Raw genomic sequence first — 26214 nt, 5'->3', positions numbered from 1 at the left:
TGAAATTAAAAAAAAAAATACAAAATCAGATACTGGCTTCTATAAAAAATTACTACTCTGTCTTCTACAAGTGGGTCTTCATAAAAATTGTTGCAGGTGAAGCTAATGTGGGATTACAGCCAAATGATGTCTCATCCCTTTTCCTTTTACAGGTACAAGAAACACTGAAACATTACAAAAAGCTACCTCCTGAAGTGTCAATACAACATGGACTGGGCACAGCTTCTTAGTTGGCTGAGAAAGTTTCCGTAAGAAAGGAAGTCTAATTTGAGTAGTCACCATTTGTTTCCTGTTAACAGCTTAGGGAAAGGGAAGGGGAAAAAAAAGGAAGCATTTTTCCATTACAAAGTTTTCCTGAGGATTTTCAAAGGTTTGCTGAAAGCCATTAAGAATCTCAAAAGCACAAGCTTTTTAGCTGAATGGCTCTGCTTTAACTCTTAGCAGAGGGACCATCCCAGATCCCTCTATTAGATACATAAAATAGCCATCAATTTCAATTGCACGTTCATAATTCCAACTACAGGACAGCTCCAAGTCATTGAAACCTCTGAATTTTCACTTACAAGTTATAGAAAGATTCAAAATAGATTAAGTGGTGACAATAAATACAGCAAAACAAGGAATACCCTAATGCATGAAGTTGAGAGACAGTACAATATCACTCAAGTTAATTGCAAAAGCAAGAATGAAAGTTACCAATCTCTGCAAAGAACATTGGATCATGTAAATGGACACCAGAGTCCCTTTCTCCAACCAAAATAAATTAACAGAAACATTTCTACTATAGCATATGACTGCTGGGATTGAAGAGACTCATCCTCCAGTACCAGAGCAAAGCCTATTAAACATTCTGTGGTAATGCACAGCAACACATGCATAGTGACACATCCAATTTCTTAACTGACAATACACGATGTAAAAATCAAATAACCATCTAGCTTGTATATCCAATTCATTATCATAAAGAGACAGCCTTTCAAGAAACATATTGGAAAAAATATTCTTATTCTGACGGCTGTTAGCATGGTGTATCTTTACACATTCTGTGAAATGTTTCATTCAAGAAGCCTACAGGTTTCAGCCTTCCTCTTCTCTCTGCTGATCCAGTATTATCCAGCTTGTCGCACAGCATTATGTTCATACCACATTTTAGAATGTAAGACACAACAAGCAGATGTTGCACCAGCATCCAAGCACTGAAGTATAGAGTTGGGAATGGAAGCAAATTTATAGAAAAAACATGATTAAGAATACAAAAATTTAAGACAGCAGTGCATTCTAAAACTGCAATATCCATTTTAATATAGAAATGTTGTAGAATCCAGTCCAGATCCAATAAAGAACTTAATACCTGAAAAAGGTTTCAAGACTGGGATATTGGACATAGGTGCTTATCTAACCAGAGACAATCACTGTTTGTGACCTTCACGTTTCCATAAATGCACAGAAATAGAATTCTGAGACACTCCAGAAGTTACAGCTTTGTTAATGTTGGAATGCTGAGTGTCCAAGTCAAATACCATTTCAAGAAGACAGAAGTTCAATTGCAACTAATGGTTTGATCTAGTAAGCATTTTCAAACCACATCTAAAGTTCTAACTGAAATTCAGTTGGATGCATTACTACAGCATGCTGCTTTCCAGAAGCATTCAATCTTTGTTTTCTACAGACATTCAGTAGGCAAAACCAAAGGTAATTACTATGAAATGCAAGTTCAGAACATGACTCACCATGTCTAGGAAAAAATATTTGCAAGTACCTATCAACTCATGCTTCGTTTTGGAGATTAACTCTTAGACTGTTTTAAATCAAATTAATTTTCTGTATTTCCTCCACAATGAACAAGTTAATGAAAAAAATGAAACAGATGAGCTTTCAACTACTTTAAGACCAGCTTGGGGGTCCTAAGACAAAAAATTTCCTGCTTTCAAATATCTTGTGAATGAGTATTTAGATTTACATGGACCTGAAGTATAACTCCATCTTGAATAACGGCAATGAGATCAAATGACAGGGAAGGGGAAAGGAAGAACCAATGCTTTAAAAAAGAATTACTCTAATGCAGAGGAATTCAAGGGTTTTCTTAACAGATTTCAGGTTTAAATAGAAACCTACTATATACACAACTTGAACTTAAAAAGGAAACAAGATTAGACCGTAAGTACCAATGAAGTTGCTTCTGAGACACTGCATAACAGAAGGGGTCAGCTTGCTGTCAAGTCTTGCCATGTTTAGATGCATATACAGAATATGCTTTGGAGAAAGAGTTTGTTTATTAACACATAACAGTACTCATCATATGTGCTAACACATACAGAAAGCCATTAGCACTTGAACTTAGACACATCAAGTAAAAAAAGAATACCATTATAAATATACCTTTAAGGCCTATAGCTCAGTACAGATGGCAAAAAAACCAGCACCAAAACAACCCCAAAACACAGCCAAAACAAACAAACCAACCAACCCAAACGACCCCACACAACTCAAAACACCCTCTTCCTTGGTGTAAGCCTGTTCACTAAAGCACAAGATAAAAGACGTTTGAGAAAAATGGATGAGGATAACACAACTGAGAACTTAGCATCACAGTTTAATTCCTTAGATAGTATATCAAATAAAGTTGTTGCCTATTCATTTCTAGTGGACACCAGAGACAAGTCTTTAGCATGGACTGATCTTAACTGAAAAAGTATCCTTTTCAGAAAGCTTTGCAAATGACACAGGCTGGGGCCTCTCAGGAAGACAGACACTGAGCAACAACATCAGCAACAGCAGCTCCAAGGCGCCTCAGAGAGATTGTTTCAAACTCTAAGTAACTGTGAATTAGTCACCTTTACTGATGGTAATGTCAGACAGCAGTAGATTCACAATTATTTCTTCTAAGTCAGTTATCTATCAAGGGTGCAACATTATAAAATGAAAAAGTTAAAGGATTCACTGGAGTATTTTTCTGACACTTTGTACAATGTAGTATTTGATTATGGTAGAAGCAAGCATAAGCAGACAAAAACTGAAGTTAGAGTAAGAGTTCAGTCCTATTCACTGATAAACTTAAATAAACCAACATCTACTACTTGTTTCATGTTACTGATCTTTGCCTTTGCTTATTCTTCCCATATTTTCTTTTCCACTAAACAAGCACAGGTTTTCTCAAAGTCTATTGATAAAAAGCTGCACCTGAATGTATTAACAGAACTAGCAAATGGGTTACCCATTAATCCTCTTCCCTGTTTTTCTAGTTTTAAGATACTGTACAATGACAGCAGGGAGAACACTTTTTGGAAAAGAAAGGTACTCTACTACCTTCCTCCTTTGGTAGATCAACAGTACTTTGTGATGCATTTCTACTTCCCTTCCACCCCAAGTTCTCCCACCCTTGTGATCTGAAAAAGGCAGCCTGTTTTTCAGCCAAATACCCACAAAAGACTTCAATTATACTGTTCACCTGCTATTTTAGATTGCATCGGGAGCAAAAACTCACAGAAGAAAAGCTTGTTGCATTGAAGGAAGGAAGGATACTGATCGACAATAATCACTGAAATTAAGTGGAAATGACTATGACAACAGCTACAATTCCCTGTATTTACTCATATTTTTTAGCATACATGTTAAAAGCCACTAAACACAGTTTTATGTAATGACAGGTCAAACCATCTGGTACTGTCATTTTGGATTAAAAAGTTAGTTTTAAACAGCTTTCAGATTCGTGCTAAAAGTTAGTCACAGGAAGTCACATTACTCAAACTAAAATGCACAAAAGACCACATTAGCATATTTCTTGTACTTGCATAACATTTTTTTTATACAGTTATCCATCTCACTAATCACACTAACTTCTAAATTGGAAAATTATTATTTGATAATATTAAGAGAACCAAGCTTGACAAATTTCACATAACACACAGAAATCACAATATTTTTGAAATGTTTCCTATGACTGTTTCCAGAGAAGACCTAAATACAGACTTAAGGTGTGGCCTCATTCTGTGGAAAATAACTTACAGATTTTAATACTTGCAAAAAATGTACTGCCTCAACTATCTTCAAAAATAGCTTCTAAAATTTACAACATTCAATAATGAAAAATTCTTTTCACTATATTCTATAGAAATTATTCTGTAATTATATTAAGGTGCTAAGCTACTGAAGAGCTCACTAAAACAGAGGTATACTGTGCTTTAAACTATGATATAGATCACTTTCCACTGATCCCCATGCTCCAAAAGGCCAAATTTTAAATGACCAAATACTTGTAAAGGCTTTGAGCAAGAATCAACAAAATACACTGTTGGTAAAAATACTCGATACATATGCTGAAAATATGAAAGTTCAAAAGATATGTTTTTATGATACTAATTTCAATGTCTCAAAGCAAAAATGCTTCATGCAACATCACTGAGCTGAAGGGAGTGTGTTTTGCAACCACGGCCTAATACTACAACTAGCTAAGTTTGAACTCTGAATTCAGAGTTCTATGGTTCTAACTTTTGGAGCTAAGCAGAAAACTACTACCTGTCATTAGACTACTGCAGTTCTTTAAAATTTCTTTTACACTCTACATGAAACACAAGTGTAGACTTCCTTAATTTCAACATGTTCCACTGCAAGGTGGGGGTAGGGGAAAGAAAAACAGAAGAAATCTTACAGTCAGAGATTGCAATTGCTGTCCCAAGACTCAAATTACACAGTGCTGATGGGATACTTCTACAATATATATAACGACAAGAATCATCAAACTTTTGACCAACACTTGAATGTACAAGACTAGAAGTGCTTTAACTGCATGTACACTACAAAACAAAACCATGCAGACATGTAAAGATGTGTCCATAGAAGCACAGTGGACACAGATTCACATGAGAGAAATGTGCTTATTATAAAAAAAAAAAAGAAGAGATATTTGCAATTACAATATATTTCTAAAATTCACTCAACATTTTAATGCATGAATAAGTTATAACTGACAAATTCATTACTAAATTATTGAAAAGACATGTCACTAATAGCTGTTCTTTTCCTCTTTTGTTGTCCCATCCCTTTTTTAGAGTCTTACCAATAAACACTGAACAATCCAGATACATGAATAATAAATATCAGGAAACTGTCAGTTTATGAGACTGAAAATTAAGTCTGCAAATCCAACGTCGTTACTATACTTACATTCCTTTCCCTAGGAGGTTTAAGTTACAATTTGCTCCACACAAAAATGCCTTGCAATTGTGAAATGTTGCCCTGACCTGATGTTAGAGCAAAGCATTAGGATGGCATAAATTGAACAGCCATGATCATGGTAATCAGACTAATAAAGTGCTTTGTTTATCCTCTTGGAAAATATTTAATATTATTTTAATATATTCTTATGAATGCATGAAAAAAAAAAATCTTTGACACTGCTCTTCCTTACCTCCCATTCTTTAGCAGCATCCTCAGTACTAGATTCTTCACTAGTTTCAGGCTCTTCCTTCTTTTTTACCACTATAAATCCAGGTTCCCGAAGAGACTCCCCAGTATCTTCTGCATATATTTCTGGACTCCACTGGATAAAGAAGACATACAAGTGATCTGTCCTAGAAAAGTCAAGTTATGATACAGGAAAGAAAAATAAGGTGAGTTTTAGGTAATGTCTAATAATATTAAGTATTTAAGGTTAAAATAAAAATACTATTTAATATTTTACTAGATATTAGAGACAGATTTTGGAAAAAACCCAGCTAGTTCTTTTTTTAAAAATTTTTAAATATATGAAGCTGACTGGAGAAAAAATGAGGAAGCAAGTTGGCAATGCATTAGCTGTGATTTCATATACAAGTACAGTCTTTCAACCACTTCTCTCCCATCGGATACCTTTTCTTAAAACTGAAATAAATCTCAAAATAAAACACTAAGACTTTTCTATTTTATTTAGAAAGAGTTACATAAAACCAAACAAAATTGGAATTTAAAAATGTCTGCATGTCTGTTTTCCCCACTCCTGAAGAACAGCTGAACACTTCCAAGACAATCAAAATTATACAAATTGTGGGAAGTACTACAGATGTGAGGGAATATGGATGGGAGGGAATATGGCTGAAAGCATCAACATATATATATATATATATACACACACACACACAAAATCATGAAATCACAAACTACAGACTATTCTAACCGCAGTAAGTACCAAGATTCAAAGTTACCTCCTTTTAAGTTATGTGCCACAAAATGGCATTGTTCTCTGGTTTAGAAGAGCAAATTCACAGACAGAAGTTATTTGCAATCCTAACAGATGTCAGTCTACCCTGTATTTGCTGCAGGTGCACAGACAGAGCAATCAGGAAAAGGACTTGCAATGCATCTACTAGTGTCTCTTCATCATGGAAAAGAGATTCAGAGCTAGAGCCTTATGACTCTGGTTACAAGAGTTTGAATATTCCTATGTCTTTCTTCACAGATATTTGCTACATCTGCGTACCATAATAGCATGAAGAATAATACTTGAACCTTTTTTCCCCCTTCCATAATAAATCCTTGAAAAACTGAACACTGGAAAACCAGCAAGAGATACAGAGCTGCAAAGTCTCTCAAAAGTACAGTTACATTTTTCATGTGCCCCCGCCTAACAGGATACTGCACACAGGTATGTAGTAACAGTCTCTGAACAGGGTCAGTTATTTAAAATCACCCTTGTTAAGATTAAGGTTCCTGGTTAACAGTGATGAAAGGGAAAAAAAAAAGGCAAATTTTTCTCTGGCAGTAGGAAAGAACAAAACATTCTGGATGCATTAGGTTAGGTAAATTCTATCACAGAAGTCCAAACAAGAAGCTGCAGGTTCCTCATGCACTGTAAGAGGTATCAATTTTAAGTTATCATACAAGTATGAAGTTTTTTCTTAAGTCCCGATTTTAACTTTTCAAGAACTTGGAATTATGTATAATTACAGCAGTTAAAAAAAGTACATGAAGCTTGGTGCTTAAGTTAGACACTCCTTCCCAGACTGGCTCTTTTGAGTTCAAGAACACTGAAATAAAGCTGGTTTGACAGATACCTACTTTTCTGTCTTTCTTACTACTCAGTGACAAAGACAACTGGATTGGTGCTAAGTATTTTGACCTATGCAGACTAGCACTCAGCAAGGTTAACAGGGAATTAAGAGAATGAACACCCCACTATGAGGACATAACTTTTTCTTTACAAAAATCATAGGACGCACATTGAATGAATAAAGAACTGATACTGGTACTATACTGCCCCATTCAGTTAGTTATTTCACAGACGAAATGATTTCTAAGGAGATCAGTACAAGACTGCAAACTAAGAACCATTTCTTCCAAAATAGGTGACTAATTCTGCTTTATGCTGAAGGTAAGTGCTTGATACATTAGAAAATTAACCAAAGAGACAGTAATCATTTTAATTAACTCATCTAGACATCATTGCCATATATGAAACATTTATCTGTTTTCTAATTAAATATGATACTAATAGAACAAGCAGATTTGAGTTGACTGTAACCACAAGAGAACTCCTGGCCCAGACAGGACTAACTGCAGCAGAATTAGAGGGACAGACCTTTGACTCAAAACTTTGCATCCTCTCTACCACTTAAGAGGTAGCAGGGGTGATGTTTAAAAGCAAGTTATGCACTAGCACAGACTCAATTCTACCTGCTGGAAAAGTAGAACAGATGTAATTTCAGTCCATTACACATTTCCATCCACAGTGGACATGAAACAAAAAAGACTACTGCCTTTCTTGTTGCAGCCAAGTTCAGTATAAAATGATTTTATGTCTGTAATCAACCTTTTCTCCTTTAGATTAAAGAACACCACTTACTTCTAATTTTCTTTATATGTTATACTTTCTAGGCATTAAATAGTCTTGCTGTTTTCCTCTGGACTCTCTCAAATTGATCCATATCTGTCCTCAACTGCAGTGCCCCAAGTGAACATTCTACACCATTCAGCTCAAAAGAAAAGATGGAAAAGTGACTTGATCATTGTGGGTAGGTATTTATACAAGGTGATACCTGAGAGGTTTTTGTTTCTTTCTTGTCCCCCCAGTCTTTGACAAGGCACTAAAAACCACTTTTGGGTTGAAAATAAGTCACAGTTTCCTAGCAGTAAAGATCATTTCAGAACACAAGACTGTACCAGTGAGTGAGCATGAACATCTCATGTCACTGAATGAGTTCAACAAATTTAGGTATTTTTCCAGTAGACATGCTTAAGTTGGTTCATGGAAAGGTTTTATGTTCCATATATAAAGATAAGACAAAAGAAGCCCAGCTAGCTCTTCTGAACTCAGGATTTTTACAAAGTTTCCAAATAATGGGAAGCACAGATAATGACAAAGATTTTGCTGCAGAACTTACTTCATCCACCAGACACCACATGAATCTTTCTTTATTTACTTGCTACAAACAAAAGCCTAAATAGTATAATGAGAAACTACTTGCCAAACTTACAAATAACTCAAGCAAATCAGTAAAATGTCAGTAAGGTAATGAGGTATTCCAATGGCAATTACAATACAAGCCAATCAACAACATCCTCAGACACTGACCCTTTTTGGTGATTATTTAGAGACACAGTCACTGTAAAATTTTGAATGGTGCAGAAAAAATAAAAAGCTCAAACAGCTACTGGCAATTGCTGATTTTTACAGTTTACCTCCTTCTTACCTTTCTTGTGGAACAGCAAACCAGTACTCATGTTTTTTGTCCCTTTGTGCATACTGTTGCATTGTTGCACTTGCTTGAGAAACAAATGTTTTTCTCATGGGTTTTCCAACCCTGAGACATAGAAACTTGTGAGATCGATGTCGTCTCTTTTCTTTCATAACAGAAGAACCTATTAATAAAGGCAAAGTTAGCTATCCACAATGTACTGAAGAGTTTAACTAATTTTATATTAGGCAATTGAGATATATAAGACATTTGTATAAATAAGTAATAGGAGATGGGGTAAGATAAGTAGAAATAATTACCTGCCTTTTTTTGTTATGTAAATTGCATCAGCAGAATTAATGTCAGAGTACAACACACTAAATAATTCGAACATTCATTTCTGCTTCCAGCTGCAGATCACATTATTATAGCATTTCATCCATGCTTGAAAATATTTGGAAGGTATTCTTGATGCAGACTCTCAACACAGAATCACCATTAAACCCTCTTGATGCATACTCTCAACACCCTTCCATCATTAAACAGATATCTCACATACATGAAAAAGATATTGTGTGAAAAAAGTATTTTGGCTTGATTCACACATGTCATAGCTGTTCATTAGTTACTTGTCATTTACAAGAGAAACGTTCTGGCCCTACTGATACAGGATTAAGATGAACTTTAACTTGTTAGCTACATCAAACACCTCAACGGTATGAACACTACCTCAGGATGAAGTATACTGGATGTTTCAGGGCAGGATTTTTCTCTCTGGTAGTATATTTAATTGAACTAATAGAATTACATGATTACCCTCAAGGTCTGAATTGTCAAGTCAGCACAAGGTGAAGGAAGAAGCCCTCTTAAAATTGTTTCTTTACTAGATTAATTGCCAAAATCCTCCAGCCATAAGAGATTTTTTTAAAGCAAGAAAGGAAAATGTAAATTTAAGAGTTATTATGATTAGTTATGACAATAAAGGGTTTATCCTAGCTCTGGTATTACACATACATACAGATAAAGTTTCAGTTTCCCAGGACACATCTTTTCTTTATAGCTGAAGTTCTCCTTCAATGTCTATGCAGACCACAGATCCACTAAGCAGAGAAAACATCACCTTCTTGCTCTATAAACACTGCAACTATGTTTTCTCAACCAGATTTTCACCATACAGTTTAGAACGGTACTGTTCCACAAAAGAGTATTTTTTTCTAGTAACTATCTAAATGCATGCCTCCTAATTTTCAGTCATATTTTCAGTCAACATTTTAGAATTATATCTGCAGCATATGGTATAGTAACTTAGTCATAATGTGCATTATTTGGAAGTATTTTATTAATGTGTAAGCTCAAAGGTAAATTCCCAGATTGAAAAGAAAAACACTAAAAAGAACCAAAAATAAACAAAAAAGTCTGTTTCATAGGACTGGCACGTGAACTCTGTGGCAGTGTTAGGTAAGTACTCTTCAAATGATCTGTTATTTGTGATTTTGGTCCTTCAGAGGCAGCAGATTAGGACTTCCCTGAGCTCAGAGAAGTGGTATTATGGCTCCAGCTAGCAGATAGAATAAAAACAAACAATTTTGCCCTGTCCCAAGTCTTAAAAAGACTATTTCAAATGTTTTGGTTTTTTTTTTTTTTTTTTTTTTAGTGAGTTCTCCAATACCATCTTTTACATTTGATACAGAATTAATGAGAAAAGATTTCAGCAATGGCTACTGTGTGTCTCATGCTTCTTGTTTTTCCTTTCAATCTCTGCCAATATTCAGCTAGCTAAGCAGCAAACAGACGTGTGATCATTAATGCTATTTTAGCTTGTTTATACACATACAAAATTATAGACCATTACAATTTCTCCAAAGTATCAACCACATCTAGCTTTGTTTCAGTCCAGTGGTTAACATAAGTGTCTGTAAAAACAGAGGAGTATAATAGAGGCTTGGGCAATAAAAAAATTTAAAATAGATACAAGCAAGACCTTTTTAGCTATTCTAGTCTGCTCAGAGTTATCAACTTGTATTGCATCACCTGCTCAACATTCAGAAAAAACATTCAGATCATTCCAAACTCAGAAACATCTGACCTCTGCAGCAATCAAAAAACAGTAGTTCCCAAAACCTAAATTCTCAAAACTATCACAAGAGAGAAAAAATTCAACTAAATTCCTGCTATATAAATAAGAGAGACAAAAAGACTATCTAGGTTAGTTAATGATCAAAAACTCATAGTATGACTACTTCAGAGTTTTATTTTGAGAAAGGATGCTTGAAAGTGTTTACTACATTTCAAATTTTAAATGACCTGGTGTTTTTAGTGACCTATTGTTAATAGGTCTGATGGTTTTCAGGAGTTATACAGCAGATCTATGCTTTTACCTTGGTTCTGTTTAATCGTGCTTTAATCTGTTTAATCGTGTAGAAGGTTCACCATATCTATCTAGGTTGAGAAATATTAATTCATAATTTACTCGTTCATTTGCATTCTGATAATACAACATGCAAGAATAACAAACATGTAGTAATTTGTACTGAAGTTGGACTAAATTAGTGCAAATCTCCAAATAGGATCTTGTGCTTTTTGGTTTGGTTTTTTTTTTTTTGTTTTTGTTTGTTTTTGGGTTTTTTGTTTGTTTGTTTTATTTTACCCCATCAACCTTGAGTGAGGCAGTAGCACCATGTGAATATCAGGTTTCTAGCCAGCACTCTTCTGTAGGACTGTATGCAGACGCTTTTTTCGCTATATATATATGTATTTACTCTGCAAATATACATAGCACATAAGAAACCTGGAGTCATTCAATGATACAATCTTACAGAAAACCAAAACTAAAGCATTTAATGCAACTGAGTTACAAATATCCATTTGAAAGAAAAGCAGCAATTGTTTCAAAACACTTAGTACCTGAATTTTTTTAAAGTCACAACCAGCAACTACTGCTAGCTGACATATTTGCTGGAGGACTACTTCTAATATTTAGGGCAAAAAAGTAAAACTTATCACAGAATGATGCAACTATTCACCTGCTTCAAATTTCAAAATTCATTTATTTCCTTAAAAGAAGGAAAAAACCCCAACCAACAACAACAAAAAAATCAAGCAAAAACTACTATATCAGATTTTGAAGTGTAGACGAACTTCTGTTAACCAAAGAATGTACCTCTATTTGATATAATTTCAACTTTAATAATTAACATAAAGAATTTAACCTTCAAATGCACTTCACTTATCTTTAATGCCTGTCACACACCAATAGATTTTTTTTCTAGTTTCCCAAATATTGCACAATTAAAACAGTTATCTCCATTAGTAAGATGGGAAGACATCAGAAAGCAACTTAGGAATTTTTTAGAAAGCAAAATCAAATTCATACAAAAGCATATTTAAGCTGTTTAAAGGCACAGCATACTTCTATATGATAAAAACTTGGACAAACTTTAAGGGTAACTCCCAACTAATAATCCCAGGCCCTGATCTTTGCAGAAGAATAAAGGTACACAAGAAATAAAACCTAGCTGTTCCCTGTATCCATAGCACTAGTTTCTTAGCATCTAGCTCTTATTTGTCATGAACAAAGCTTTTTGGATGCTTAGCCTTGTTCTAATCAGCATGAAAGTATGACAAGATGCATTCTGAAAACATCAAAAAATGTTAAGACTCTAGTGTTTGTTGCTCACACCATAAACCTTAATCATAAGGCAGACATGCTATAACATCAAATTAATTCCCTAAAATTCCTTCACACACATGTACACTGGAATCAAAATTGAAGCAACAGCTAACTGATTGCCAAAGAACCTTTTCAACTGTGAGCTGTACAGTGACCAATGCAGCACCCATCTGATTTTACAGGTTTAAATCTCTCCTACAAAGATACTGTGATTTAATATGACCATAAATATAATTCCAATGAGGAAGAATTACAAAGTTATCCATGTTCTCAGTTTCCTATGCAATATTGTCTCCACTAGTTTATGTAAAGTTTAACTTTGGCATATCTTCAAGCCAACAAGAAATATAACCAGCACATGGAGAAGTATGTTGGACAGAATGAAAAAACCGCACCATTAAACTGAAGGGTGACACATTGTAAATCCAAAGGTCAACACTGTATCCACAAATACCCAATGACTCACCTTCTGACCGCCCATCTCCTGCAGATACAGTTTTCTGACTGATTTCTTTTTGTGAATCCTGGTGCATGTTTTCTCTTTGTTGTTTTGTTTGTTGCATAGTGTGCGTCTTCCAGAGCTTGCGGAGTTCTTCAACTTCTGTCTCTGAGTCTTGACTTTGCTCTCCCACTACTTTTCCTTTGCTAGATGTCTCTTTCTTTTGAGAGTCTGTGGTATCTTCACAAGCTGGACATTCCTCTTCCATCTCATTATCTGCTTTTTTTCCTAGCGAGGAACCCTGATCCTTGCCCACTTCTGTCTCTTTGCTGTGCTCCTCACTACCCTGTGATCTTTGCAAAGACTGCTGGAGGACATCTGCAGTGTTTTCACCAGGTTCTTGTCGCCCCTTTACAGACATTTTAGCACTTTCTGAACTTAAGTGGGTACCAAGCTGTTTAACACCTACAACCATTTCGGCACTGGGCTTTAAGTCACTGGCAGCTTCATTTGAGTCTGAAATGACTGTTAAACATTCAGCACTAGTGTGGTTTATTGTTTGGACAGATTCCGATGATGCTCCAGAAGATTTATCTTGCCGAAGCTCATCTGAGGAAACAAGTTCCTCACGTATTGGAGAGAGTTCTGATTCTGTGAACACATCTTCTGAAAGAGACTCCTCTGTGCTTCTTGGGGCAGTACTAGCACTGTCATTGCCCGTGTCCCGAACCCTGGAATCCGTGTCATCTGTATTGCTCTTTGCAGCTTTCTTGGAATGGCCAAGTTCCCTTACTGACAGCTGCTCTACATCTCTGTTGAGCAAAATAGGAATGTTGTTGTAACAGGTACCTCTAATATCAAGCTCTTTTCTTCACTATGTTTTGTTTAAGCTCTAAAACAAATGAACACCCTAAAAACCAACTTAATCCAAAGCATTAGTAATAAACAAGCATAAAATGTGATACTGTAACAGTAAACACAGTTGATCTTTTTGCCAGCATGACACACCTGGGACTGTTAACATGAAACTTATATTAAGCTTTTGCTGATGGAGTAATTTTGCTTACAAAGCATGTGGATTAGGCTTTAGAATTTATTATCTATTAGACCAGGCCACTTCCGTAATTCTTCAGGATTATGCTCATAATAGGTGCTCTTACACAAGCACAACGTAAGGTTCATGAAATCCATAAAACACCTGTATGTGATCAGACATTTTTTGTCCAGTTTCAGCATAGATTGTGGCTTATATATAGAAACCATACAACATGAAATTGTAGTTTTAAGAATCAAAGATTCCATTAGGTTTATGACCATTTTTCATATCAACAGTCTGAATACAGAAAATAAGACTGCTTTCTCAAGTTTAAGCAGCTTTGACAGTTGGCAAAATTTGGAGAGTCGAAGAAGGTTAACTATAACAGCAGAATATGTAGGGGAAAAAACAGTGAGAAAACATGATTTAAGTGTCAAATACCTGAAGACACATGGGTTTTCTCAGATCTAGCTGAAGCTGTCAGGACTTCTGTTTACAGACTTAAAAAAATTTGATTTTTGTTTCCCCCCAAATTTACAAATATGCCTCATATTTAGCTAAGGCACAAAAGTTGCAGGGACTGAAGAAAATGCTAGTAACAAGTGTTCCATCTACTAGTTTATAAAGCTGACAAGAAAGATAAATCAAATTGGACATACAGGCCTCTGAATGCAGAGTGTGACCTTTTATCAGCAAACATCTTCATTCCATATGCATTCATATTATAAAAAAAAAAGAAAATGCATGTGCTACAGGAGCACAAAAATCAACAGCATGGAAGATAAATTTGCCAATATTAAGTCATTAACAAACTAAACATTATAGAAAAATACTTGTTTTGAAACTGCACTATTCTGATTCAAGCAAGTTAAAAAGAGCCATCTAATTCCTTCCACTGTATATCAATTGAAGTAGGAACTGTGAGCAACTTTTTAAAACTCAGTCTGGAAAATAAAACTTCCAGAAAGCAATCATGCTGAAGGCATCATCACTCTACATCAAAAACCCCAGAAGTACTGCTGTAGCAACATATACTTCAGTTGCCCTTTCAATAGACACATGTGAACAGGCAGCAAACAAGACCATGGCAAGATAACAGGTCACTCCCAGGTTTATGTCAAAACTGAGCTTAAAAATAGTACGAGGCAAGTTAATACTTCTGAGTGTCCAGATAGTTAAGATTATCAAGAAATATGTACTTAGGGTACTACCTATATTAAATGTAAGAGGGTATTTTTAAGAGTTATTGAGCATCTTAAAAAATGCAACTATTTTAAGTATGGTATAGAGTTACATATCAAGTAAACAGCTTTACACTCTCTTGGTTAAAGAAGCCCACTTCCCTGCAGCTAGACAGTCAAGGCAGTCTGCAAATTTTTGTGCTTTATGAGCTGTGACAGGTAAAGGTGGCATGATTTTTTTGTTATCCTTTTTGGTTTTCAAGAGAATTTATCTTTTTCTGATGACAGTATAAAAAATAGGCAACAGAGAGAACAGAAAAAGATTGCTCAGAATGCCCTTTAAAGTTGATTTTAAATGCCTGCTGCACAAAACACCACTGAATAGAGCTCACCAATCCAAATTCATTCTTTATTCCGAAAAAGGCTATATCTACAGGTGAATATACAGTCCCTCCCCTAGCCAAAAAGGAAAAAAAATATACTCCTAGTCCTATGAAAATATATACAAATCTTAAATTAGTCTAAATCATCTGTTAGAACAACAAGTTTGAGAAGCAAGTGAAAAATGCTAAACAATAAAAATTTACAACTAAGACTGTCAAAGCTGCACTTTCTTACTGTGTATGCCAGTCAAATTATTGAACACATCTATTACTGTTTCCATAGTAGGAAAGTGGCAGAGGAAACAGTGTGGTACCTCTTCCTATACACTGATCTTTATAAGAAACTACTGGAGGAAATTAGAATCCATGTATATAGAAGACAATTTGTCCTGTATCATATATAGGGTGTGAGAACTAAAGCAAGCTTTTTATAGGATTTTTCCAAGCCAATTTTTGATATCCTTTCCTAACAAAAAAAGAAGGAAAATGCTGGTTTGCTGATTTTGTACGGTCAACAATATGGCTACAGTTCAAATTTACCCAAAGCTTTATAAATACTGTTATGTCTTACATGCTTAATGACTCCTTAATTTTGCTGTCCACAATTTCCTTGTACAGAGCAGCTGACATCACTTCTTCCATTGGACACATGATGCCATATTCTTCACAGCCATTCTCTTGGACCAGAGGATCCATTTTATGAGGATCAAACATTATATTATTTGGCGTCACTAGCAGCACACCATTGACGGTACCCTAAAATGAGAGGAAAAAGAAGTGGTAATTTTTCCTCCTTCAAATTCCAGCTTATTCAGTTTTCAGTAGGAAAAAGGTGTTTTCCATTTTATTTTAAATAAAGCAACTTTTAATTTATATTTAAGCAACCTGTTATGTTACTAAGTCACTGCTAAACACAAGAAACTGTAACTTTTTCTGGGTAAGTGAATTAATACCACCTGCTTTCCCAAAAGGAAACAGCTTTATACCTCACAACTAATCAATAACTGCGTTTAGTAAAGTAAGAGAAACCCTTACACATTGAAGGATACACTCAACAGTTCCTTTGAGGTAAGGAGACATCCTTCCCAGATAACCACAGGGCTTAACTGGTAGGTTTGAAAGCAATTTTTGTCTAAAACTTGACTCTTAACTCTTCTCTCTCACTTTCTACTACTCAATTAAAGAGACCTTCAAAAACTGTCACTTATCCTAATTTTCTTTACACAGAAGTAACAGAGAGGCTGTATCAAGTCCTTCTAACTTAATGGACGTGTTGACTGATTGGACAAATACATTTACAGAATGAAACTAGAATAAAAAATACTTAAGATTTTTAAAGATGAAACTTTGGATGGTTTTAATCACAATGATACTGCTGCAGTACATGAATACAAGTACAGTTTAAACTTTGACTACAAAAAACTTTGAGGTTAATAGTCATATGAATTGTAGGGTTCTTATACAATACAGCTGCAAAAACAAAGTTAAATTACAATATGCTGAAATTTTTTTAAACAAAAAACTTAGAACCACATGCAAACATACAAAAATTGCCTGCTACAAAAATTCCTTTAAGTGTTGGGACAGTAGAGATCAAGCTAAAATTATGAACTGGAAAAAAATCTAGCTTTAAGTAGAATGACAGGAATACTTCAGTTACAGATCTTGACTCCTTAAAGACTTTAAAAATCCAGACAGACATTTAAAGCTTTTGTGCAAGAACCAGAAAAGGGTCACTTCATGTGCTGTTGAAGGAATTAAATACTTATCTTACTGATAAAACATTCACAACTATTATAAACAGTGTGTATTGTTTTCAGTTTCAAGAAGAGATTAGCACAGCACAAAACACAGCTACAGTTCTTCCAAACTCAAGAAATTTGTTCCCAGGTGATGGTTGATGACCTTCACAGTAGGAAAACAAAGATGCCAAGCAGTAAACAGAAAAGTGCAAGTTAAAAAAACCCAAACCAAAAAAACCCCTAGTATTAAGGTCTACAACAATGACCAATGCTATCTCTACTAGGGAAAAATGAAAACAGCTCTCAAAAGCAGCTCAAGCATCTGTACTTGAGTCTCTTAGTTGTTCAGTGCTTAGTCAGATTTTATATATATCTTTTAGATATATATAAATGTGTTATATATATCTTTTAGATATATATAAATGCACTTTTAGAGTGCAACACATATGTTGAAGACTTTGAAGTCAGCAGAATACATTTACTTAACTCTAAGGTGTTTAAAGTACTGAAAAAAGACTGTCACTAGCCTTTCTTTCCCAGCACAGTATTGTGGAAATAGACTTTCAAGGTGCAAAAAGCACCTCCAAGAGGACAACTGTCAAGAGAAGTCTACATTTTGTTTTATCTACTGTAGTCTAGAAAACAAATTCAATGTGGCTGCAGAAGTCAATGAATCTACTCAGAAGAATGACTGCTTTTCTCTTTAAACATATATAACTTCTGTAAATTCAGTGCACAATTAAAACAAAAAAGCAGCAGCTTTTCTACACCTGAGCTCTTTCATTAATGGTCATGAAAATGGAATTTTATTAATACTCTCTAGATCTGACTCGGACAATGTCATAGTCTGGATGGCAGTTGGATTAGATGATCATTATAGGACCCTTCCAATGAAAGTATTCTGTTTTATTCTTTCACTGCCCATATACTGCATGTGGATCTTCAGAACAGTCAGGCTGAAGAGAAAATGGTAAGGCTGTATGACTGCTCTATCTGAAGGATTTAAGTGTTTAACACCAGCTTCCAAAATTATGTATTACTCAGCAGAAAAAAACCAGTAATGGAGTTCATTAGAGTTCTTCATTTCCAGAGTAATACTATCTTCATTTGTTCGCTATTTCATGAACCTTCCTTGATAAATTAAGTACACAAAAAGTGCTAAAGCCTTTGACACAATAAAGAGATGATATTTTTCTGTCAAGGGGTGTGCTGTCCCAACTGACATATCATTTGTGTCAACAAACTCCAGTGCTTTACAACTTGCTTTCAAGAGCACAGACAAGACTCCTTCAGCTGACAGTACAGGCCAAAATTGATTAAAGAAAAAAAGCTTCCTATGTTTGACATTGCTTATCTGAATACTAGAGTCACATCATCAGAATAACATGAATGAAGAACCACTTGCACATCAACCACTCATTTCAGTTGTCTTGATTCAGACTCAAGGTTTAGCAGTACAGAAAATACCAACTTACTCCTCCCAAACCTCAGAGGCCAAGCTTGTTAGTATCTTAAGAAAACACCACCATATCAAGGACAAAAGTCTGTGTGTGTGCAAGGCTACTCACTACATAAGAGAAGCAAGTTTAAGAGACTTTCTATTGTAAATGGAAAGTTCCTAGAGAAGGCTGACAATGATCTATCCAATGGCAAAGAATCCCAAACCTGTACATTGATATGGCCTTAGCACATATGGAACATCCTAAAGCCTACCTCTGCAGCCTCAAACAAAGATACAGCTAGAAATAATACAGGCTTTTATCTCGGCCTTAAAAGAAACCCTCAACACCAACAGGTAGACATTCAACATGAAAATGAATTGGAAAGTGTATTTCCATGTAAAATTTACTACAGCAATAGAAATTGAGAATTAAACACTTAGAACTATCAGTCTTTTATCTGTATTTGACCAAGCAGCTGATCAAACACTTCACTTGCAATTGCTATAAGGAACTGAAAAATTATAGAGGTATCTTGAAAACAATGAATTTATAGCACGTTAACAAGAGATGACCTATTTTATTCTTATCTATTTGAAAAACATTATGCAATACTTCTGCCTCAAGTTACTAGACATGGTCCACAGTTACTACCTGAACACTTCAGGATACTTTTCTAGAGAAGAACTGTTGCTCCAAATTAATATAAATTAAATTCTTAATTATATTAATTAATACACTCATTACCATTAGCATTTCTGCCATTTTTCATTATTACCTCCAAGGATCACTGAATGTTAACCCAGATAGCTAAGTAATGCACAGGTAAGAGCCAGATAAAGAAACATTTTGTTTGGCTGCAAATTTTAATTACTCTTTTTCAGACATGCCAATGTTTCTAACACTTTCTCTTACAATTTCCGTGATTCTTACAAGACGAATACCTTCTCTCTTCACTATCTTCTAACTTGTTTGCAGAAGCAAAAGCTTCCTTTAAACCTATTACTCAATAGATGATGTTTCTAGCACAGACAGAAACCAAGTGCTATTGATTCTGTGAGGAAAAAAGGATAACATCAGAACAAAACATACAAGTAGGAGCATACAACCCTTTAGCCAGCTGGTTAAGAGCTGCTCATTACATTATGCTGATCTTCCCTGAGCGATGGGAACTGCAGCAGCTCCAGCCTTTGAGAGCTAACACCACAGCCTTGCATTAAGTCAAGATAAAAATTGCATCTACTCTTTAAAGGAAATACCTGATACTTTATTTCCTTGTTGGCTTGTCATTATGGATCAGACAGATTTCTGTGTTATTATTCCTAAAATACGTAACTCTAGAACTATTGTCAGAACACACAATGATGGACTCCTGAGCACTTTGGTACCATGCACTCATTTAAGGTTCTAAAACAACTTTTCTGGTTACTCATACACATATGTGCACTATGGCAGCAGATGTCACAGATGTCCCATAAAACACCCCAGAATGGGTAACAACAGTGACACCAGAAAAAACCCTACAGCATCTCTGTATCAATAATGTTGCTGGCAGGACCAGGGCAGTGATTGTCACTCTGTACTCAGCACTGCTGAGGCCACATGTAAAACCCTGTGTTCAGTTCTGGGTCCCTCAGTTCAGGAAGGACACTGAGGTGCTGGAGCAAGTCCACAAAAGGCCAATTGAACTGGTGAACAGTCTATGAGCAGCAGCAGAAGGAGCTGGGCTTGTTCAGCCTGGAGAAGAGGAAGCTCAGGGGGGACCTGATTACTCTCTACAACTACCTGAGAAGAGGTTGTAGCCAGGTGGGCATTGGCTTCTTCTCCCAGGTGATCAAGGACAGGACAAGAGGAAAGGGCCTTGAGGCGAGCCAGAGGAGGTTTAGGCTGGGCATCAGGCAGAATTTCTTCACAGAAAGGATTGTTAAGCATTGGAACGGGCTGCCCAGGGAGGTGGTAGAGTCACCATCCCTGGAGGTGTTCAAGAAATGACTGGACATGGCACTTCGCGACATGGTCTAATTGGTAAGCTGGTGATAGGGGAAAGGTTGAACTTGATCTTAAAAGGTGTTTTCTAACCGAAATGAGTCTAATGGTGTTCTTGGTAAGCTACTACCAACAAACTAATCTCCCCTGTTATCTTACAAGCACCAAAGATGACTGAGAGCCTAGTCTGCTCCCCATGTATAATCTCCTTGGTTCCTTGTTTTTGGAGCAGGTAGAAAGTTCCAAAGCTCTCTCTCTGACCTGCTTGAGCTACTGAAAATATTTTCAGGGTGAATATATTCTTCAAAGTGAAGAATATCATGGGGGCTTTCTTATGAAAAAGAAATTCATGCCCTTGTCTACCAGTATTAAGACAAGAAGATGAACCCAGCTTCTCCTTTGTATACTGTCATGTTGGGTCTTCAGCCCAGACCCCTTTAATATAAATCAAATACTCACTTAAAATTTTAGAAACAGCTCTTTGACTTTCTTGTAGCTATTTTGAAAATTTGAATTTGTATAAAATAATTGTTTGTACTAACAATGTTGTTAGAGAGATCAGAGCACAAGCTCAAGTAAAAACACTGGACAATAGCATGCACACTATCAACGTGACTCTGGCATACTGACGTTTTCTCTAATCACTTAATTTTCTAATCCTCGGGAAAAAAATAATTTAAAAAAATGAACATCTATAAACAGCTCGATTGTTTATACAGAACCTTGGGAAAGAGTTTTTTAGGACATCCTCCACAAAAGAACCAGTCACTTGTTTCTCTTGGACCCCACTTACTAACAAGTTGTTGAGAGAAAAAATACTAAAAATACTCTCTATGAAACAGAGATACAAATTAGACTCTGCCGGTAGCTACTAAGTAGTTCAACATGATACTGTTACAGGAAGTTCTGGTTCTGGAAAAAATAGCACTTGCAGAAGTCAAGTTTCCTGTACGTAAAAAATTTTAAAGACACGAAGTAAAATTCTGTTCAGGTGAAGTTCAGATTTAAGATCCTCAAAGAGAAATGCTATGACACTATTACTGAAAACCATGTGGACAGTTTAGGTTATTAAAAAAAACAGACCCCTTGATTCTTAAAGTTGGTCCAGAAAATATTAATCCAGATAAGTAAAAACAGACATATTGAAAGCAGATTAAACTGCACATGCAGATATTCAGTTCTGAATCAGTTTTGTCTTCTTACCATTAAAATTCCTTAGACTTCACAAAATGGAAGCTCTAACGCCCATGCAATACCTGAGATGGAAATCTAAACAATATAAATGAACATTATAAACGAACATTATAAATGGAGGTTTAGAGCCAACCTATCACATTGGTGAGTCCACACATTAAGATTAAGCAGTTCAGTAAAACACTTCTAAGAAAGTTTGAAAGGACTCCTAACAAGAAGTTTTCAAAGATAAGTTCTCTAAATAAATAATTCCATTACATTCTTGAACACACAAGGTTGAATAAAAACTGTAATTGATGATTTATGAAGCTTTTATCATGAAAGTAACATTTACTTCATTCTTTTTTTCTTGCATAAGTTTTGAACCTTGTCAGTGTCCTCCTTTTCACTTAATGTAAATGTGTGCTTGTCCAGGAAGTCACAGTTGTGACTAAACCCAACTCCAACCACATACAGAATAAACAGTCTTAAAAAGTGAGAAATAAAACAGTCTTACCTTAAGGAAAGCCCTTTTGCATAGACACACTGAAAAACAGGCTTTCACTACATTTCAGTTTACAAGCAGCAGTCACAGTGATGACAGACTTCACAGCTGAAGCCCTAAAGAATGGTTAACTATGAGCTTCAAAAATCACTTCCAGAGTAGGAAGCAGAGGATGAATCTTTTAAGCTTCCTCCAGAAAACTTTTTAAAGTTTATCATCCTGCATCATCACAAAATGTATCAAGGAGAGGCAAGACAACATTCAAGAGGACATTCCTACCATATGTGGCACAAAGACTAAATTACATGCTAAACTTACAAGATCTGGCACTCAAATCTGAGCAAGTCAGTATTCATTTTTCTCCCACCCACCTCCCCAAGTATGGAGAGATACTGCAATAGGTTATACAACCTTTTAGAAACAGAATTCACCCTGAAGCTCTTAGAAAATAGGCTGTAATGCTGCAAGTCGAAGACAGATGCTGTTAATACTCCCTGTAATATTCCGAGGGGAAATTACAGCACATAAATAATATGCTGTAAATTTTAACACCAGATTTTTTCCAGTACCTCCAAGTTCTAACAAAGGCTCACAGGTCTCAATTCCTCTGCATAACGGCACTTAAAACTGGTCAGTAAGGAGGTGCCTAGGATCAGCCTAAAAAAGTCGGCTACAGACAGAATGTAACGAGTGAAGAAAATTAACTGCAAAGTAGAACAAAGTAACAAACAAAGCTGTTCCAGTACTTGCCTCACCAACTTCTAACACAGCCTTTGTCAATACACATGTACTGTCAAAAGGCTTCAAGCTTGGACACACATGGACCTGCAATCCTTCCCCTGTCAGCCAAAAAAAATTGCAGTTTTAGGAGATTCTTATTAATCCGTTTATCATTAGTGTACTTCATCTGCAAACCTACTGCTGAACAACACAGAAACAGTGGTATTTCTGTATACATACCCAAACTTCAGACAAAGGAAGAAGTATTACAAGTACTTTGAATTTTGTTGCATTCATTCAGCTTGAGCAAAGGCATTTTTCATAGATTAAGTGTCTAACAGTAATTTTTCTGTGAGGTAGGGGAGCGATACATTTTGATTTTTTCCAAAGTGTTCTGAGGTAAAGTGTTTTAACATTAACTCAGTCCCTAGAAGTCTGTTCAAGACTTGTGCACCTATGAGCTGAACAGAGGTTAATTAAGTGCCACTAACTTGGAAGCATTTTGTGTAATTATGCTATTGAGAGAACTGTAGCAGCTTCAAAGGAAAAAAACAAAATCAAGGTTTCTACCATACCACACCACACCAAATGGAGAACAATACACAACGTGTTTGTAGAACCAGAGGTTTATTCTGCTTGCCCTGTTCTGCTTTAAAAAGAAAAATAAAAAAGGAAGCAAAGCTACACAACATATTTCCTAGTATAGTTTAAGGCATGTTTTTCCCCACTGTAAGTAAAGAAAATTACTTATGAGAGATACTAATACACAGAACAAACAGACCTCATGCCCTCAACATACAAGAATTATGTAACAGTCTGGCATTGGGGAAGTTTGTCACTTATCAACTGCTTGCATCATGTCCTGAACAAGTGGCCTGGAGAATCCAAAGGAAACAGTGTGTAAAAAAGTAAGTGTATTTATACAGACTTTAGTGTATTTATACAGACTACAGATTTATATGCATGTGAGTTGATTCATCTAGTCATCCTTGACTGAAGTCTACTAGATGTTTATACTTTAAACGTGCTTTATTATTACATCCTATACAGTAACAGTAAAACATGAATGTTTCAGTACCTTGCCATTAGTGATGTACTTGCAATTAATTTTTAGAAATTTCTCTGTAAATGCCTCCTCCTCTTCGGAGGTGGATGATACCACTCTTGAAGGACGAACACATGCTGGTGAAACAGCAGACTCCTTCTGTTGGACTCCATCTGAATCCTGAAAGGAAATATAAACAAAGAAGAACTTAGCAACTTGCCTCCTTCAATATTCATTTCTGGAGATTTTCTGCTGTGCAATTTGACCAGTCAGGTCACTGACGGGCAGATTATAAAAGAACTGCCCCAATAGGGACCCTCAAGGATTTGAAACTGACCACTACCACAACAAACAGTGTTCAAGGCCAGGCTGGATAGGAGTCTGAGTAACCTGGTCTAGTGGAAGGTGTCTCTGCCTATGGCAGGGGGGTGGAACTGGATGATCTTTAGGGTTCCTTCCAACCCAAGCTATTCTATGATTCTACAAAAGATTTTTAAAAAGTTACATACACAAATGCTGAATAAGTTTGAACACAATGATCCTGGCAATTTTCTGGCCCATGTTCTACTCTATCCATTCAGTTCACATTTTTCCAGTATTTTAACAAGGCTGCTTTGGGACAGTGTTAAGGGCCTGGCTCTAGTCACGGTAAGAAACATGCATTGCTCTTCCCTCATCTGCTGAGCCTGTCATCTCATCACAGAAAGACATCAGTTTTGTCAGGTATGACATAGCCTTGGTAAATTCTCTCTGGCTGTTTCCAACCACCTTTGTCATTCACATGCCTGAATTTAACTTTCAGAGGATTTCCTTCATGACCTCCCTGGGAAGATAATAGAAAGAGTAATCTACCTCACTGTCTATATCAGTATATCCAACTAAGTAGTGAACATGGAACCCCTACCAGGGGACAGGACAGACAGCAAAAAAAAAATTTGTCTTTAAATTAAACATAAACAAACAGTAGACAGACTCCACCAAAGCCTATTTTACAGGCAAAGAAACCCTGCTTTGGAGCTTTACCCACACCTAAAGACTTCCATTTCATACATAACTGCTATTTTTAGTTACTAATAAAATATTACTATTCTTAAAAAACATGAATGCCCATGTTCCCTTTGGTTTTCTGTTTTCCTGTTCATTTTCATTCAGTAGTACAAATTGCAGATAAATGTCTTTAATCATATCCAGGAACATTATGCACAATTGCTTTCAGTTCATCATCTCTCTGGCACTACTTTAGCCTTTGCCTGCATCTTTCAACTTTCATTACAGATCAACCAAAAAACCATAACAATATACAGAACACTGAACTGAATTTTGCTGAAAAAGCTAATTAAGGTATAACTAGGAAACAAACCTCCTGAAAATTAGTTCTCCTTCTACATATGCCTTCCTACTGAAAACTACATGGTCACCCTTGTGACACAGCTTAGCAAGTGGCTCTGGAAGTGCTCAGCTGATATCCAAGCCCACTGTGAATAAGCCAGCTACTTCTCATCACATTGCCACATGACAGTCTCAGATCCCAGTGTGGCCTGGGAAAGGGAGGGGTGGGAGGGATGCACCACCACAATGGTAGGCTTTCCAACTGAATGATGATGCCCTTGCCATTACATACTATTTTGAAGTGGAATTTAAGCTTTATAGGATCTTCTCAAATATGTGCCTAAGACTGGTGAATGAAGAAATCTTTCAAAAACCCAGCAGCATCAGAAAAGCTTCAAAATCTAAGATATAGTTCTTATGTACACACTGACAGCAACAAAATTATTGAAATACACACTGAAATCTTAGCTTAAGTATAGCAAAATTTAAAAAACCCCCAAAAACATAAAAACAAAAGCCTACCAAAAACTCCCCAACTTTAACAAGGTTATGCAGGTCTTATATCTGCCACATGCTAGTTTGCATCTAGCCACATGATTGCGTTAAGCTTCTCCAATGTTCAATAAAACAGAAAAACAAGAACAAAACACATCAGTGTATTTTTGACTGAACAGGCATTCAGATATTTGTTAGTCTTATTAAATTTGTAACAAGAAATCACTGACTTAAATGACCAGAGCAGAGAGAAAACTGCTTTACATTATATAAGCAGAGGAACACATCTTTACCTTGATACATGCTTAAATTTAAACTGCAAATCTGAAGTCAAAATTGGAGGATGGTCAAAGAAGACATACATCAAGAGAACATTAGAGAATGTATACTAGTATTTCTCCCCTTCATAATGATAGCAATCAG

The 26214-nt window shown here is 35.8% G+C and overlaps 1 protein-coding gene across 8 annotated transcripts in view; it reads right to left on the bottom strand.

Annotated features, from left to right (window-relative positions):
• OXR1 (oxidation resistance 1) overlaps nt 1-26214 on the bottom strand; it is a 274281-nt gene that overhangs the window by 29182 nt on the left and 218885 nt on the right. For all 8 annotated transcript variants that reach the window (XM_042036050.1, XM_042036054.1, XM_042036047.1 and 5 more), the window contains 5 exons: nt 24001-24147; nt 15929-16113; nt 12785-13569; nt 8664-8832; nt 5408-5570 (listed from right to left, as the gene is read on the bottom strand). In XM_042036050.1, the coding sequence (XP_041891984.1) occupies nt 5408-5570; nt 8664-8832; nt 12785-13569; nt 15929-16113; nt 24001-24147 (1449 nt within the window). The remainder of the gene's footprint in view (nt 1-5407; nt 5571-8663; nt 8833-12784; nt 13570-15928; nt 16114-24000; nt 24148-26214) is intronic.

This window comes from Corvus kubaryi, unplaced genomic scaffold (assembly GCF_017639235.1).
Source record: "Corvus kubaryi isolate FWS band 111438036 unplaced genomic scaffold, C.kubaryi_AGA036_p1.0 37385, whole genome shotgun sequence".
Taxonomy (NCBI): domain Eukaryota; kingdom Metazoa; phylum Chordata; class Aves; order Passeriformes; family Corvidae; genus Corvus; species Corvus kubaryi.
This window is presented reverse-complemented; position numbering and strand designations above follow the sequence as displayed.